The sequence below is a fragment of the Acinonyx jubatus genome, chromosome F2 (genome assembly GCF_027475565.1).
Source record: "Acinonyx jubatus isolate Ajub_Pintada_27869175 chromosome F2, VMU_Ajub_asm_v1.0, whole genome shotgun sequence".
Lineage (NCBI taxonomy): Eukaryota > Metazoa > Chordata > Mammalia > Carnivora > Felidae > Acinonyx > Acinonyx jubatus.
In genome coordinates this window covers 57,716,138-57,730,151 of record NC_069394.1, presented here as the reverse complement: position 1 = coordinate 57,730,151, position 14,014 = coordinate 57,716,138, and the positions used below count along the sequence as shown (strand labels likewise).

Here is a 14,014-nt window from a genome sequence, read left to right as displayed (position 1 = left end):
CTTATAGAACGTTACTACAAAGTGACCTCTGTTAAGAGAGATTTTCAGTAGGTCATAGTTTGCCATATATATTTATATTTTTAGGTCTAGATTAAGTTAATATATTTCTACTTTAGAAAATGTATGCTACTTACTCTAAATTACTGCCTTAGGAATTAGCATGAATATTTGATGTTTTCCCCAATTAAACCTTTAAAAGTAAGCTTGAAAGTACTCATAAATTTATGCTGAATATAGGGTTACTAAACCCATTTATGTAGGATAATTGTTTCTATGTCACCTAGACATAAAATTAATATAGTTTTTTAATAACGATTTAAGCTTTTAATCTAATGTAGCCTTAATGAATGTTACCCATAAGAAGGGCTTGGGGAAACAAGAATGAAAGACTCCCTGTGTGATGTCCATTTGTCTTTTTCCTGAAAATAAATGAATTTTAACGTGAAAATATACAAATACCATACTGTTTTATGTATCTAAAGTTTATACAATTAAATTATGTTTTATTTTGTTCAATTATGCCATGGATGTGTTTCCAGAAATCACATTTACTGAATTATGAAAATTCCACAATCACTACTGAGTGGAAAACACAGAAAATACTAAAGAATGTGATACTTGCTTAGATTGTGATGCATAATTAAAAGTCTAAAAGTAACCATGACTAAATGTTTCTCTGTGACACTTTCTTCTTTTTCTTTTTTTTTCTTTTCTTTCTCATCCATCTGATTGTCCTTCCCTATTCTTCTTAAGCAAATAAAAATATTCTGAATTTTTAGCCTAATTAATTTTAGAAGTAGAGAAAAGGGATTGGTCATAAGGAGGAATAGAAATTACTTAACAAGTTATCTCATGTTAAAATCAATACGACAAAAACTTTAATCTCCATTTAGCCAACTCCCTGAGTTAACTCAGGTTTTCAACTTCCTTTGTGGAACACACTAATTAGTTTCTAGGATGGGCTAACTTCCTTAAGTAGTAGACACTTTTTTTGTTTGTTTTAATAGCATTGTTTTATCTTACATTTTTCTAATTGCTAATAAGGTTGATCTTTTCCCCATGATGTAGTTTAGATTTTTTTCATAGATCTGTTTTATTTTATTTTACTAAGAACACTTAACATGAGATCTACTCTTTTAACAAATTGTTAAGTGTACAATGTTATTGACAGTCGCAATGTTGTACAGCAGATTATCTATAGTTTATTCATCTTGCTTAGCTGGAATTTTATACTCTTTTATTATCAACTCCCCATTTCTCCCTTCCCTGGTCCCTGGCAACCACCATTCATTTTTTTGAATCTATGAGTTTGACTCTAGATTTCTTATATTAGTGTAATCATGTAGTCCCTGCCTTTCTGTGACTGGTTTATTTCACCTAGCATAATGTTCTTAAGGTGTATTCTTGGTGTAGTATGCATCAATACTTTTTTATTCCTTTTTGAGGCTGAATGGTATTTTATTGTATAGCATACTTTCTTTATCCATCCATCCAGTAATGGACATTTCTATTGTCTCCACCTTGGCTGTTGTGAAGAGTGTTGCAATGTTCCCTGACCATCTCACCAACTATATATAGTTATCAAAGGTCAACTGTATTTGTTACATAGCATGGTTATATCATTTATGCTTATTATTTCATCATGCTTTAGTTAAACATTGCATAATCTGATGAAACGTGAGTATTAAAAAGAGATTTTTTTCCCCAATAAAAACCTAGGGAAATACTTTGGAAGTGGATAAAAGCAAGTTGATTAAAACAGATAAAATATTTTGAAAAAGTATAAAATTCTAAAAGGCTTCTGCACGGAGTGTTTACATGTAGCTTTGACTTTTTTCCTCCATTAAGACAAAAACTAGACATCAAAGACAGTGTATGAGATTTATACAAACAAAAAATTAATAAAGAATCACAAGCAGTGGGTTCTTATTCAGACAAAAACTCTTGGTTTTCCAACAAAACACTAGCAATTTAGGGGAGCTTGGGTGGCTCAGTCAGTTAAGTGTACAAGTCTTGATTTTGGCTCAGGTCATGATCTTATGACCTCACATTATCTCCACTGACAGCTCACAGCCTGCTTAGGATTCTTTCTCTCTGCCCCTCCCCTGTTCGCATGCTCTTTCTCTCTCTCTGAAAATAAATAAACATTTTAAAAATGTAAAAATGTGTTGAAAAGAGCAATTTACATATTCAAGTCAAATATGCTATTAAGTATGGATACCCATTTTCACAATTCTGTTTTAATTATTTTATTTGCCATCCAGTTACCAATCCTCGCATTGAAGAAAAGAAGACTTCTGTACTTTGTGATTTCTTTGAGAATAACAAAACAAAAAAAGCAAACAAACAAAAAAAAAACCTAAAGAGAGTCTGTCCTTTACTAGACTGAGGCTGACTGGACTCTGTGGGTGTTTCCACATCTGAATATCATTAGGAAGACAAACTGCCCATTTGAGGAGATATGCTTGCTATTTGAATCTGCTATATTTTCTGGAAATTCTCAAGTTTTTACTCTATAAAATGAAGAAAATGATTTACAATAACATGGATGAGAAACAGGTTTCATCTTGAAAGCTAGCTCTGATTAATTGCTAGTGACTACTTGAGGATCTGTGCTGAGATGAATGTGTAGCTCCTTTCCCCTTTGAGGAAATAGCATTGATCCAATAGCGACGGCACCCCTAGGCACAAGATGGAGTAGAACAATAAATTATGATAGTATTGTTTTCCTGAGCTGTAGTCACATTTCTTTTAGTGATTTGAATCCTATATATGAATAACTCTCTACCTTTTTCTTTTCTTCTTTTCCTTCTGTCGGTACATTTTCACGGGTGACATTCCTCATCGTTGTTTAGTTACTACATAGATGGGAAAGATGGTGGGCTGTGCACAGTTCACTGCTTTGGTTGACACAGGAAACATGTCTGTGTTACTTCACCACAAGTGGGAACTGCCTCATGAGAATGAAAACCACGGGATTCGCTTGCTGTCCACTTCTCCAAAAACTGAATAACTACCAATAGCTCTTACTAAAGAGACTCAGTCACTTAAATGTATCCCTCAGATATCATCCTCACAATTAAGAGTGCTACAGAATATGAAGGCAAGTAGACAATTCCAGTGATTGCTGTTTGATTTAATGAATTTGGTTGCTAACGTGACTCTGTTGTTTTCATCAACAAATGCTTCACATAGTTTCGAGTTTAAGAGGCCAGCCTTCCCAGAGGAAAAGATAATAATTTTTAAGATGCAATATTCACAAGGTTTATTGTATTAAGAAATTGAATAAGAAATACTACTTTGCAGGAATCTTTAACAAATGTAGGAAATGAGATTCTGTGTTTATAATGTAAATGTGGCTGGAATTCTTTCTTGGAAGATAAAATCAATAGACGTATTCTCAGAAGTAAAATATAATCATTGGCTAGGATCTTCTAAATGTTCCCTGAATTCTAAATGCTCCTTGTCACATGTGCTTGCAAAAGTTATAGTGTGCCATGTGGATGCTAGATATTAGAAGGTGGATGATGGGAATGTGTAGACGCACACGTTAAGGATAGGTTTATTTCCGTGTAAGGCTTAGAATGTAATAGCTGTCAGAAGTCAGAAGAAATGATACCTTAATCATGTAGCTCTTAGTCACAGAATGCCCACAATATACTAGCAACTTTACTAGTTCTGTCCTTGGGCAGTTTACAAACATTCAAAGGACACAGATTCATAAGTAGATAGTTAAGGAGGATAGGTTAAACCATATTAGGGTAATGCCCAGGCTGCTACTGAGCATATCATAAATCCCTGTCACTTCAAATTACAACATAAACACAGTTAGCTCTATTGTACAGTAAAAAAAATTGAAATTAAGAGCTTATGTTAAGTGTTAACTTATAGTCTTGACACAGTAAAGTCCCATCTTTTAGAATCCGTGTATGTGATTTCAGCCCCTTACCTGGGATAAATCCTGTTATAAATTGTTGAAGACTGAGAGATTCTCTTTTCTATTTTTAACTACTTAATGACATCATTTATTGTCTACTGGGAATCAATTTAGGAAATCATGTTAGTCCACTAAGCACTTCAGATAAGGTGATTCCACGAAGCATTCCAAGATTATCATAAGGAATTGCTTTCGTGTGCCATAAAAGAGAAAGAAATGAGCAGAATATGGCCTGCTGAGGAGTTTACAGTTTTACAGCTCCTCCCACGGCAGCGCATAAGTCACTCAGTTACAGTTAACTTTGGATTATCACTCACAGATTGAAAGCCCAACAGCCATCACACACGCTGGCCTGTGGCGCCACTTGTATGTGTGTTCCTAAGTCAATGATGAGGGTATCGGAACCAATACTGGACATGGATATGGCGAATTACAGTGAAGTTTTGGACCCAACGTATACAACCTTGGAGTTTGAAACTATGCAGATTCTATATAATTCAAACGGTGAGTTCTCATCTGCTTGTAGATATAGAGAAAAGTAGGTATAACGGGAGGGTTAAAAGTGAGCTACCGCTCAGGAGGTAGCTCTGAGTTTTATTGCTGAAGAATTCGGAGCTTGTTTTTTAAGACCACAGATCTGAGCTTTTGCATTTCATCACAAAATTTAAATTAAGAATGCTATGGCTATTTTATGTGGAGGCTTTTAAAGAGTCAAGCTATGTGTAATAAAGTGACCTCAGAATTCTGTCATGGGCCTGTCAGAGTAAAAAGAACAGTTTCAGCATTACTTTATTTACTGTAAATCACAGCAGTAGGTAATATTGGCAGATTGGCTATGAAGTACATTTTCTATGCAGTATTTAAAATGACATACGGAAGGCGGGAGGCTTTACTGGCTGCCTCCCCCTGTCATTTCAGTTCTCAGTGACTACTGATGAGAAACTACATTTAAAATGACTATCAAGTTTTAACACCGAACACAATATGAAAGGAAATAAAGGCTTATATTATAACCTTACTACTTGACAGGCTAATGTTTAGCCTCACAGAGCCCTTGGTATTTATCTACTGTAACATTTTAACTTTAAAGAAGGCATGAATTGTCTAGAGTTCGCGGATTTGAATAATAAATACAACAATTTACTGTTGACTTTGTATTTAGACTTTAACTCAAGTAAAAATCTTGTCCAAGATTAGCTGTAATTGTTAGAACTAAAATCCGGTGATTATGTATACTTTGAAAGGGGTGTGTGTGTGTGTGTCTGTGTGTGTGTGTGTACTTCAGGATTGAGAATGTATCTTGTACTCAGGATATGGTAATGTTCTGCTATGCTCCTCAAGTTTACAACTGCTATTCTTGCTATATTTAAATAAACAATAGTTTATTAGTGGGAAATTTTTTTTTAAACCACCAGAAAAGGAATTCTGAAATTTTAGCACAAAGAGAATTAAAAAGAACATGTAATCTTAGGTTCAAATCTTAGGAAGTCACTATTTTTCTTCCTTATGTTTAAATTTGATTAGAGACATTTAATAATGGGTTTGTCAGATTAATCATGATTTTTTTTAAAAGACTGTAGATTACTAAATAGTAAGGGCAGGTTTACCCTAAATATTTAACACTACTGACTTTTCCAAGTGTTGTCTATGTTGTTTGTTTTAGAATAATGTTGTTAACAATATATTAAGTATAGCATTAAACTGGAAACAAGAGTTGAATTTTTTCCTACTTCCAAAAGCTTCCTAGAATGTAATCAATCCTGATACTTCTAGCTGCCATATTCCTAATGTCTCTTTTATTTATGTTACCAAAAGAAAAGTTCCTAGATTTAAACTCTGTAATGTCACATGATTAACCCTTAAACCTATTCCCATTGAGGTTTTTCTTAACTTGGTGAAATTATATATGGTAATGTCTTTCTACTCAAAAGTATCAGTAAGTAGAATATATGTATTTTCACAGAATAAAATCGGATGTCACAACCTTTAATTTTACCTTTTGTTATATTCAAAATATAATGAGCTGTTACTATGTTGATATTTTCATACAATTTTATGTTGGTTTATTTAAGAAATACTTAAATGAAAACACTTATGTGGAGGTTTTTAAGTCTTTTCCTTCAAAACTATGCATTAAATATTCACTTTACACCAGGCACAGTTCTGAGAGCTGGAAGACGGGGGTGTGTGCCTACAACAGATCTGCATTCTCTAACATCATGAAGTTTATATTCTGTAGTTAAAGAGGGGCGATAAATGAACAGACCCATACGTAATATAGTTTTAAAAAATGAAGCAGCTATTTAAAAAAATAAGCATGGTTCTAGATTCTACTTGAAGGGCAGATTAGAGCTAACTGTTTTAGATGGGTGTTCAGAGACTATTTCACAGAAAAGTGTGAGATTGGAGCAGCTCACAGACATCCTTGGGGAAGAACGTTTCTTGGCGGCAGAAGGAACAGCAAATGTAAAGACTGAAATGGGAACAGACTTCAAGGGAGTAAAAAAGGCAACATTGTTGGAGAACAGCGAACAGGATGAAAAGTAGTACCAAGTAATGGGATCAGAGAGGTAGGAGGGGGCTTTACCATGCAGGGCTTTACATGATGTATAAACTTTATTCTGTTTCTGAGGGTTGGGTGCAGAAGGCTAATAGGAGGCAAATTTCTCATTCCAAGAGCACTTTCGGGTAATAAACAGTAGAGGAGGGAGCAAGGGTGGAAATAGAAAAATAAGATAAGAGGCTATTATTGCAGTAATCCAAGTGAAGGATGATAGTCGATCGCTTACGACTTGCCTTGGTGAAAGGACGAAAAGTCGTGGATTTGATATGTGTTCCAAACACGGACTTAACTATTAGATTGGATACGAACAATGAAGGAGAGAATCCAAAGAAGACTACCATGTCATTGATCCCAAGTACTGGGTACCATTAACTGACATAAGGAAGACTGAAAAAGAACAAGTTCAGGGGAAAAATAAAGAGTTCTCTTTTTGATACATTAATTTGCAATTCCTATTAAACTTCAAAGTGAAGTTGTTAAATAGGCATTTGGGCATTTCAGACTGATACTCACAGAAGGCATCAAGGCTAGAGATAAAATCTGGGGATTTTTCATCATACACATATTTGACATCATGTGACTGGATGAGCTTTCCTTGGGAAAGAGTATATTTGGGGGGACTGAGACCTCTGGTATCCCAAAGCTTAATGTTCAGAAATATGAGAAGGGAAACTGGAATGGAGACTGGCAGAAGTGGTCAGCAGTTAAAAGGACACCCCTGGTGCACTCCAAGAAGCCAAGGAATGGACTATTTTGAGCCTGTGAATCATTAGTAGGGTAATTTAAACAAAGAAATACTTAGTATTAACTTGAAGGCTACTCTGCTTTTTCTTCAACAGAGAGCTCTGCTCCAGAGACAACAAGTATGAATACCACAGACAATGGTGTCAACTGTCTATGTGCTATATGTGGGGACAGAGCGACAGGAAAGCATTATGGAGCATCAAGCTGTGATGGGTGCAAGGGCTTCTTCAGACGCAGCATACGCAAGAGTCACGTTTATTCCTGCAGGTACTTGAGATGCTCCCTTTAAGAAAGTTATCTTTAGAGGCGTTTCAAAATGGTGTGCAAGAAGTAAGGGAAGCAGATGAGTCCTTTCATATTTCTGTAACTCTACAAACAAAATCTGTAAGCTACATTAAGAGTAATATGTGGGGGCACCTGAGTGGCTCAGTTGTGAAGCTTCTGACTCTTGATTTCACCATCATGATCTCATGGTTCATGAATTCCAGCCCTGCATTGGGATCTCTGCTGTCAGCACAGAGCCAGCCTCAGATCCTCTGTCTCCCTCTCTCTGCCCCTCCCCCATTCATGCACGTGCATGCTCCCATGCTCTCTCTCTCCCACAAAAATAAATGAACATTAAAAAAAAAAGAATTCTTGGGGCGCCTGGGTGACTCAGTTGGTTAAGCGTACGACTTCGGCTCAGGTCATGATCTCGTGGTCCGTGAGTTCGAGCTCCGTGTCAGGCTCTGTGCTGACAGCTCAGAACCTGGAGCCTGCTTCGGATTCTGCGTCTCCCTCTCTCTCTGCCCCTCCCCTGCTCCTACTCTGTCTCTCTCTCTTTCTGTCTCAAAAATAAACAAAACATTAAAAAAAATTTTTTTTAAGAATTCATTAAGAGGATATGTGGGTGCCTATGCAGGATGCGTTCCTACAGCGTGGATCTTTTTTATGAAACATTTTAGACACAAATGTATTAAAAAAACCCACATACTTACCACCCAACCTAGATCAATATAGTTGAAGCATCTAGTGAACCCACCTCCCCTATCACTTTCTCTTTCCTCTCTCCCAGAGGTGACTACTGTCTGAAATTTGGTGTTTGGCTTTTCTTTGTGTTTCTTTATTGTTTTACCACATGTTCACGTACCAATAGACATATTTAAATCTATATTTAAATGGATTCCCAATCTGTGTATTTTTCTGTGTAATAATTTTATTTTCAACATCTCACAGCCTGAGTCTTTTAAAACAAAATTACAAAAGCGCAGATAATTTTGGTAGTTTGTTGATGTCAGTGAATGAAATTAAATTTTCAGTCCCAAAATTTTAAATATATTTGTCATGCCACAATTTTGCCATTGAATTTAATGTTTTGTCTAAAACATATTTAACTGTACTGTGTATGTCACATATTTCTAGTAGGCCTTTAAAAAAATAATATCTAGCTAACATCATTGTACAAGTTAGGGTTAGATGTTCCACCTTGAGTGTTCAGAATGACAGTTCTTTTTTTTTTTAATGTTTATTATTTATTCTTGAGAGAGAAAGAGGGAGCACAAACTGGGGAGAGAGAAAGGGAGACACAGACTCTGAAGCAAGCTCCAGGCTCTGAGCTGTCAGCACAGAGCCTAATGTGGGGCTCAAACTCACAAACTGTGAGGTCATGACCTGGGCTGACGTCGGCCGTGGTTAACCCACTAAGCCACGCATGCACCCCAAGAATGACAGTTCTTGAGTGCAAATTAGGTCTCTTAAATGTGAACTATTAAAGAATGGCTGATGGTAAGAGAAAAATATCAATGCTTGCTCTGTTGATGAAAAGCTTGTATAGAAAAGCTATGTTACTTTAGGAAAAATTAGACCTTTAGGAAAAAATTAACTCTCTCACAATATGGTGCAACCTGATTTCTAGGGATCTGGAAAAAGTTAATAACTCTCTGAATAGCCAACTAGTATCCTCCCGTAATTTTTCCAGGAGGGCTTAAAGTTGGTTTAAAAAATGTGAATACCCTACTTTAAAATCTTCTTGATAAACAAAAATGTATACATAGTTAGATGACTCTTGCTTTTATATATTTCAAAACTCTAGAGGTAAAAAGTAGACCAAGTAAATTTCCTTCGTTAAAATGTTTTTCTCTGATTACATTAAATATTGAGTGCTTTTACAAAATTAACAGCTAAAATAAATACAAAATTACACGTATTGTAATCAAAATTACAATATATTTTGAGTCATGTGTTCTGTTAAAGGTGTAATACATACATATGAAAAATGGTGTGATCCAACAGACTTGTAGGAATCAAAGAACATCAGCACCACGGGCTTCCAAGATTCCCTCCCTTATTGGACGGGAAAAGTGAGAAAGGAGTGTTCCCGTAGCAACTTTTGGAATTTAAAAAAATATTCCCACCACATATAGAGTTTAACTCCTCACACCTTCCCAACATGAGTATTGCTGCCAACTTAGCCTTCTTTACATATTTTGGCATTAAGCAAACACTATGATTTTCCATTTGGAAAATAGTTATTATTATAATGAAGAAAGTGTAGGACCATGAAGGTTTCTTAAGCTCAGATTTTGCTGGTCTCAAATTTATCCATTTCCTCATATGTGAAAATTTCATTTCCACTCTTAACTCTTCCTTACATTAAAGTTGGGCTTTCCCTCCCAAAGCACTTTGTTTTTGTTTTGTTTTGTATATATATATGGGTGTGTGTGTGTGTGTGTGTGTATAAATGTTTATTTACTTTGAGAGAGAGAGAGTGTGTGAACGAGGGAGGGGCAGAGACAGAAAAACAGAATCTGAAGCAGGATCCAGGCTCTGAACTGTCAGCACAGAGCCCAATGCGGGGCTCATGCTTACAAACTGCAAGATCATGACCTGAGCCGAAGTCAGAGGCTTAACTGACTGAGCCACCCAGGCACCCCTATTTTGTTTTGTTTTTTAATTAGACTCCATGTCCAGCATGGAGCCCAATATGGGCTTGAACTCACAACCCTGAGGTCAAGACTTGAGGTAGATCAAGAATCAGATGCTTAACCGACTGAACCATTCAGGCACTCCCCTCCCAAAGCACTTTAAATTACTGTTTCAATACTTCTCACATTATGGTTGTTTTGGGTTTTTTTGTTTTGTTTTGTTTTGTTTTATTATGGCTGTTTGCAAATTTGTATGTATACTCTGTTAGATTCTAGTTTCCCTGAATAGAGGAGACAGGTAATATTCCTTTTTTTAAACTCTCTACACCAGAATCTTGTACAGGTGTTTAATAAAAATGTTTATTCAATTTTTTCACTAATGTTAATTGGGTGTGTTTTCCTCTTATATTTATTGCTAATCCAGTTCCCTCTCCTGAAGCCTCCTCAGCCATGCATTCCCAAGTGAACAATTCTTTTCTTCTCACACTGAAAATATCTCTCTTCTGACTCAATTCATTTATAGTAGGCTTTATATTCATTCGGTTTAAAGTAGCTACCCATCATTTTCAGAAGCAATATCTTTTATTGATCACAAAATAGTTCTTTTATTCCCATCATTAATAATCAGCCACAAATAATCAGTAATATACCAATACATGTGGGCAATTTTATGATAGAATTTTGTTATTATTAGAAAACGTTATTATTTTACTATATGATTGATATTTGCCCCAAAGCCTTAAAAATACCTTCTCACAACAACTTTTTACTGCAGCTCCTTCCTATTGGACAACTGTAAATTAATTTGGGAATGTTAAATAATATCCCCAAGTCCTACCAAGAGCGAATGGTGGGTGCACATGGGTGGTTCAGTCGGTTGAGCGTCCGACTCTTGGTTCAGCTCAGGTCATGATCTCACTGTTTGTGAGTTCAAGCCCTGGGTCGGTCTCTATGCTGACAGCACAGAGCCTGCTTGGGATTCTCTCTCCCTCTTTCTCTGTTCCTCTTCCACTCACTATCTCTGTCTCTCTCTCAAAATAAATAAATAAACTTAAAGAAAAAAAAAGAGAGTGAAGGATGGACCTGAGAATCAAGCTCACATCTAATTCCAGAGACTGTATTTTTCTCTTTTTTCAAGTGTACAACACAGTTTTGAGTATGTTCCCAGAGTTGTGTAACCGTCACTTCAACCAACTTAGAACACTTTTTGTCACCATGCAAAGAGACAATATACCCTTCAGCAGTCACCCCCCCCCCCCATTTCCCTAACTCCCTCCTCTCCAATGATAGGCAACTACTAATCCACTTTCTGTTTGTATAGATTTGCCTTTTCTGGACATTTGATATAAATTAAATTACAGACACACCTCACTGTATTGTGCTACACAGATATTGTGTTTTTTACAAATCGAAGGTTTGTGGCAACCCTGTGTTGAGTAAGTCTGTTGGCACCATTTTCCCAACTTTGTGTCTGTGTGTCGCATTTGGGTAATTCTTCACAATATTTCAAACTTTTTCATGATTATTACATTTGTTATGGTGATCAGTGATTACAACTCATTGAAAGTTCAGATAATGCTTAGCAGTGTTTATCAATAAAGTATTTTTTTTTAGGTTTATTTATTTGAGAGGAAGAGAGAGTGCGAGTGGGAGAAGGGCAGAGAGAGAGGGAAAGAGAGAGTCCCAAGCAGGCTCCACACTGTCAGTGCAGAGCCTGATGTGGGGCTCAATCTCACGGATCATGAGATCACAACCTTGGCTGAAATCAAGAGTCAGTCGCCTGACCGACTGAGCCACCAAGGCGCCTCAGCAATAAAGTATTGTTAATTAAGGTACTACATCGCTATTTTAGACAAGGCTGTGGCACACTTTACAGACTACAGTATAGTGTAAACATAACTCTTATATGCACTGGGAAAGCAAGAAATTTCATTTGACTCACTTTATTATGATACTTGCTTTATTGTGGTGGTATGAAACAGCAGTCTGTCTCAGGTATGCCTGGGTATAATACGTAGCCTTTGTGTCTGACTTCTTTCTCTTAGCATAGTGTTTTCAAAGTTCATCTGTGTTGTAACATACATCAGTCTTCCATTCCTGTTTATTGGCAAACAATAATAGGTATTGTGTCTGTGTACCACATTTTATTGATCTGTTCATCGGCTGATGGGCATTTGGTCTGTCCCTGCACTTTGGCTATTATGAATAATGGTGGTGTGAACATTTATGTACAAGTTTTTGTGTGAACATATGCTTTCATTCTTTTGTGTATATACCCAGGAGTGTAATTGCTGGGTCATAGAGTAACTCTAATGTTTAACTTTTCTCAAAAAACTACCCAACTTTCTTCCCAAGCAGCTCCATCATTTTATATTACAAAAAGCAATGTATTAAAAAAAAAAAAAAAGCAAAGTATGAGGGCTCCAGTTTTCCCCACATCTTCATCAACACTTGTTATTGTCTGTTTTTTCGTTTTTTTCCCCCTGATTATAGCCATTTTAGTGAGTGTGAGGTAGTACCCAATTATACAGAGACTACGCTCAATGCTGTGCCTCTGGTTATGTAACTGAGCAGTTAGAGCAATTTCAATTGCATGTGAGGCACATTTAAAATTAATAGGAAAATATTTAAAGAGAGCAAAGCATGAAAGGAGCAGAGGAATGAAGTCCTGATATATTCTCCATTACACTGAAACCATTTAGTAATAAGCAATTAGAATTCACATGTCAAAGATTTTTAAACCAGATTTGGCTTTCATGACTCATGATTGAAGTGGTAATGTATACCGGGGAGAAGTGAGATATCATTCGGTTTTATTTTACTGTAAAGACTGCATGAGAGGTGAGGCCTTTATTTCCACATTTTATTGATCTGTTCATCAGCTGATGGGCATTTCCATGCACATGCTGATCACTGACTGGAAATGTCGCAGGTAATTGTTCTTATACATTCTTCCTTTTGGGCCACACTTGACCATACTTATTCAAGTTTTATTTATCTGTTTATTTATGTGTTTTTTGAATAAATAAATACTTGCAAGCTAATCTTTCTTTGTTTGATGTTATAGGTTCAGTCGGCAATGTGTTGTTGACAAGGACAAAAGGAATCAATGTAGATATTGTCGATTAAGAAAGTGTTTTAGAGCAGGAATGAAAAAAGAAGGTAATAATATATAGTATAATAATGACAATTATTTAAGCAAAAGTGTTAAAAAATATACATCTTCATTTAATCACAATAACCTTTTCACCTGTGTTCTGAATTGCCTAAATGAAGAATCTATAATTCCTTGAGTGTAAGAATTTACCCAAGAACACTGACACCTAGTCTCTGATGACTGTCTGATTCTAGAAACTATTATCTCTATTACTGTCTTATCCCTGGAAACAAAATTATCATCTAAATAATATTCCAATACCACGTTCCAAAGATAAATGTCAAAATTGATTAATAGGTTGAAGTTACAAATGTATTTTTAAACACATATTTATTGTCAATAGCAACTGAATATATTCATTTCATCAACATTGACTAAACATGAGCTTTTTGCTCATTCATTTGTTTATTTAAGAAATATTTATTGAGCACTTCTTTCTAAAAATTGTTCATGGCATTAAGGCTGCAGCGGTGAACATAACAGAAAAAAAGAGTCCTTCCTCTCAGGGAGCTTACATTCAATGAGGAACAGAGACAATAGAGTAGATACTCTATTTTAGTGTGCATTAATTGCATTTCAAACATAGTAAATAATCTGATTATACTATCCTACATTCTAAATATGGTTATTTATTTTTTATGTTTATTTATTTATTTCGAGAAGAGAGAGACAGCGAGAGCAAGCACAAATGGGGGAGTGGCAGAGGGAGA

The 14,014-nt window shown here is 35.8% G+C and overlaps 1 protein-coding gene across 4 annotated transcripts in view; it reads left to right on the top strand.

The window, feature by feature from the left end:
* HNF4G (hepatocyte nuclear factor 4 gamma) overlaps nucleotides 1-14,014 on the top strand; it is a 127,092-nt gene that overhangs the window by 94,405 nt on the left and 18,673 nt on the right. For 3 of the 4 annotated variants that reach the window (XM_053208007.1, XM_053208008.1, XM_053208009.1), the window contains 3 exons: nucleotides 4,257-4,441; nucleotides 7,340-7,511; nucleotides 13,215-13,309. In XM_053208007.1, the coding sequence (XP_053063982.1) occupies nucleotides 4,306-4,441; nucleotides 7,340-7,511; nucleotides 13,215-13,309 (403 nt within the window). In that variant the 5' untranslated portion in view covers nucleotides 4,257-4,305. The remainder of the gene's footprint in view (nucleotides 1-4,256; nucleotides 4,442-7,339; nucleotides 7,512-13,214; nucleotides 13,310-14,014) is intronic. The other variant, XM_027064352.2, reaches the window with a different exon arrangement.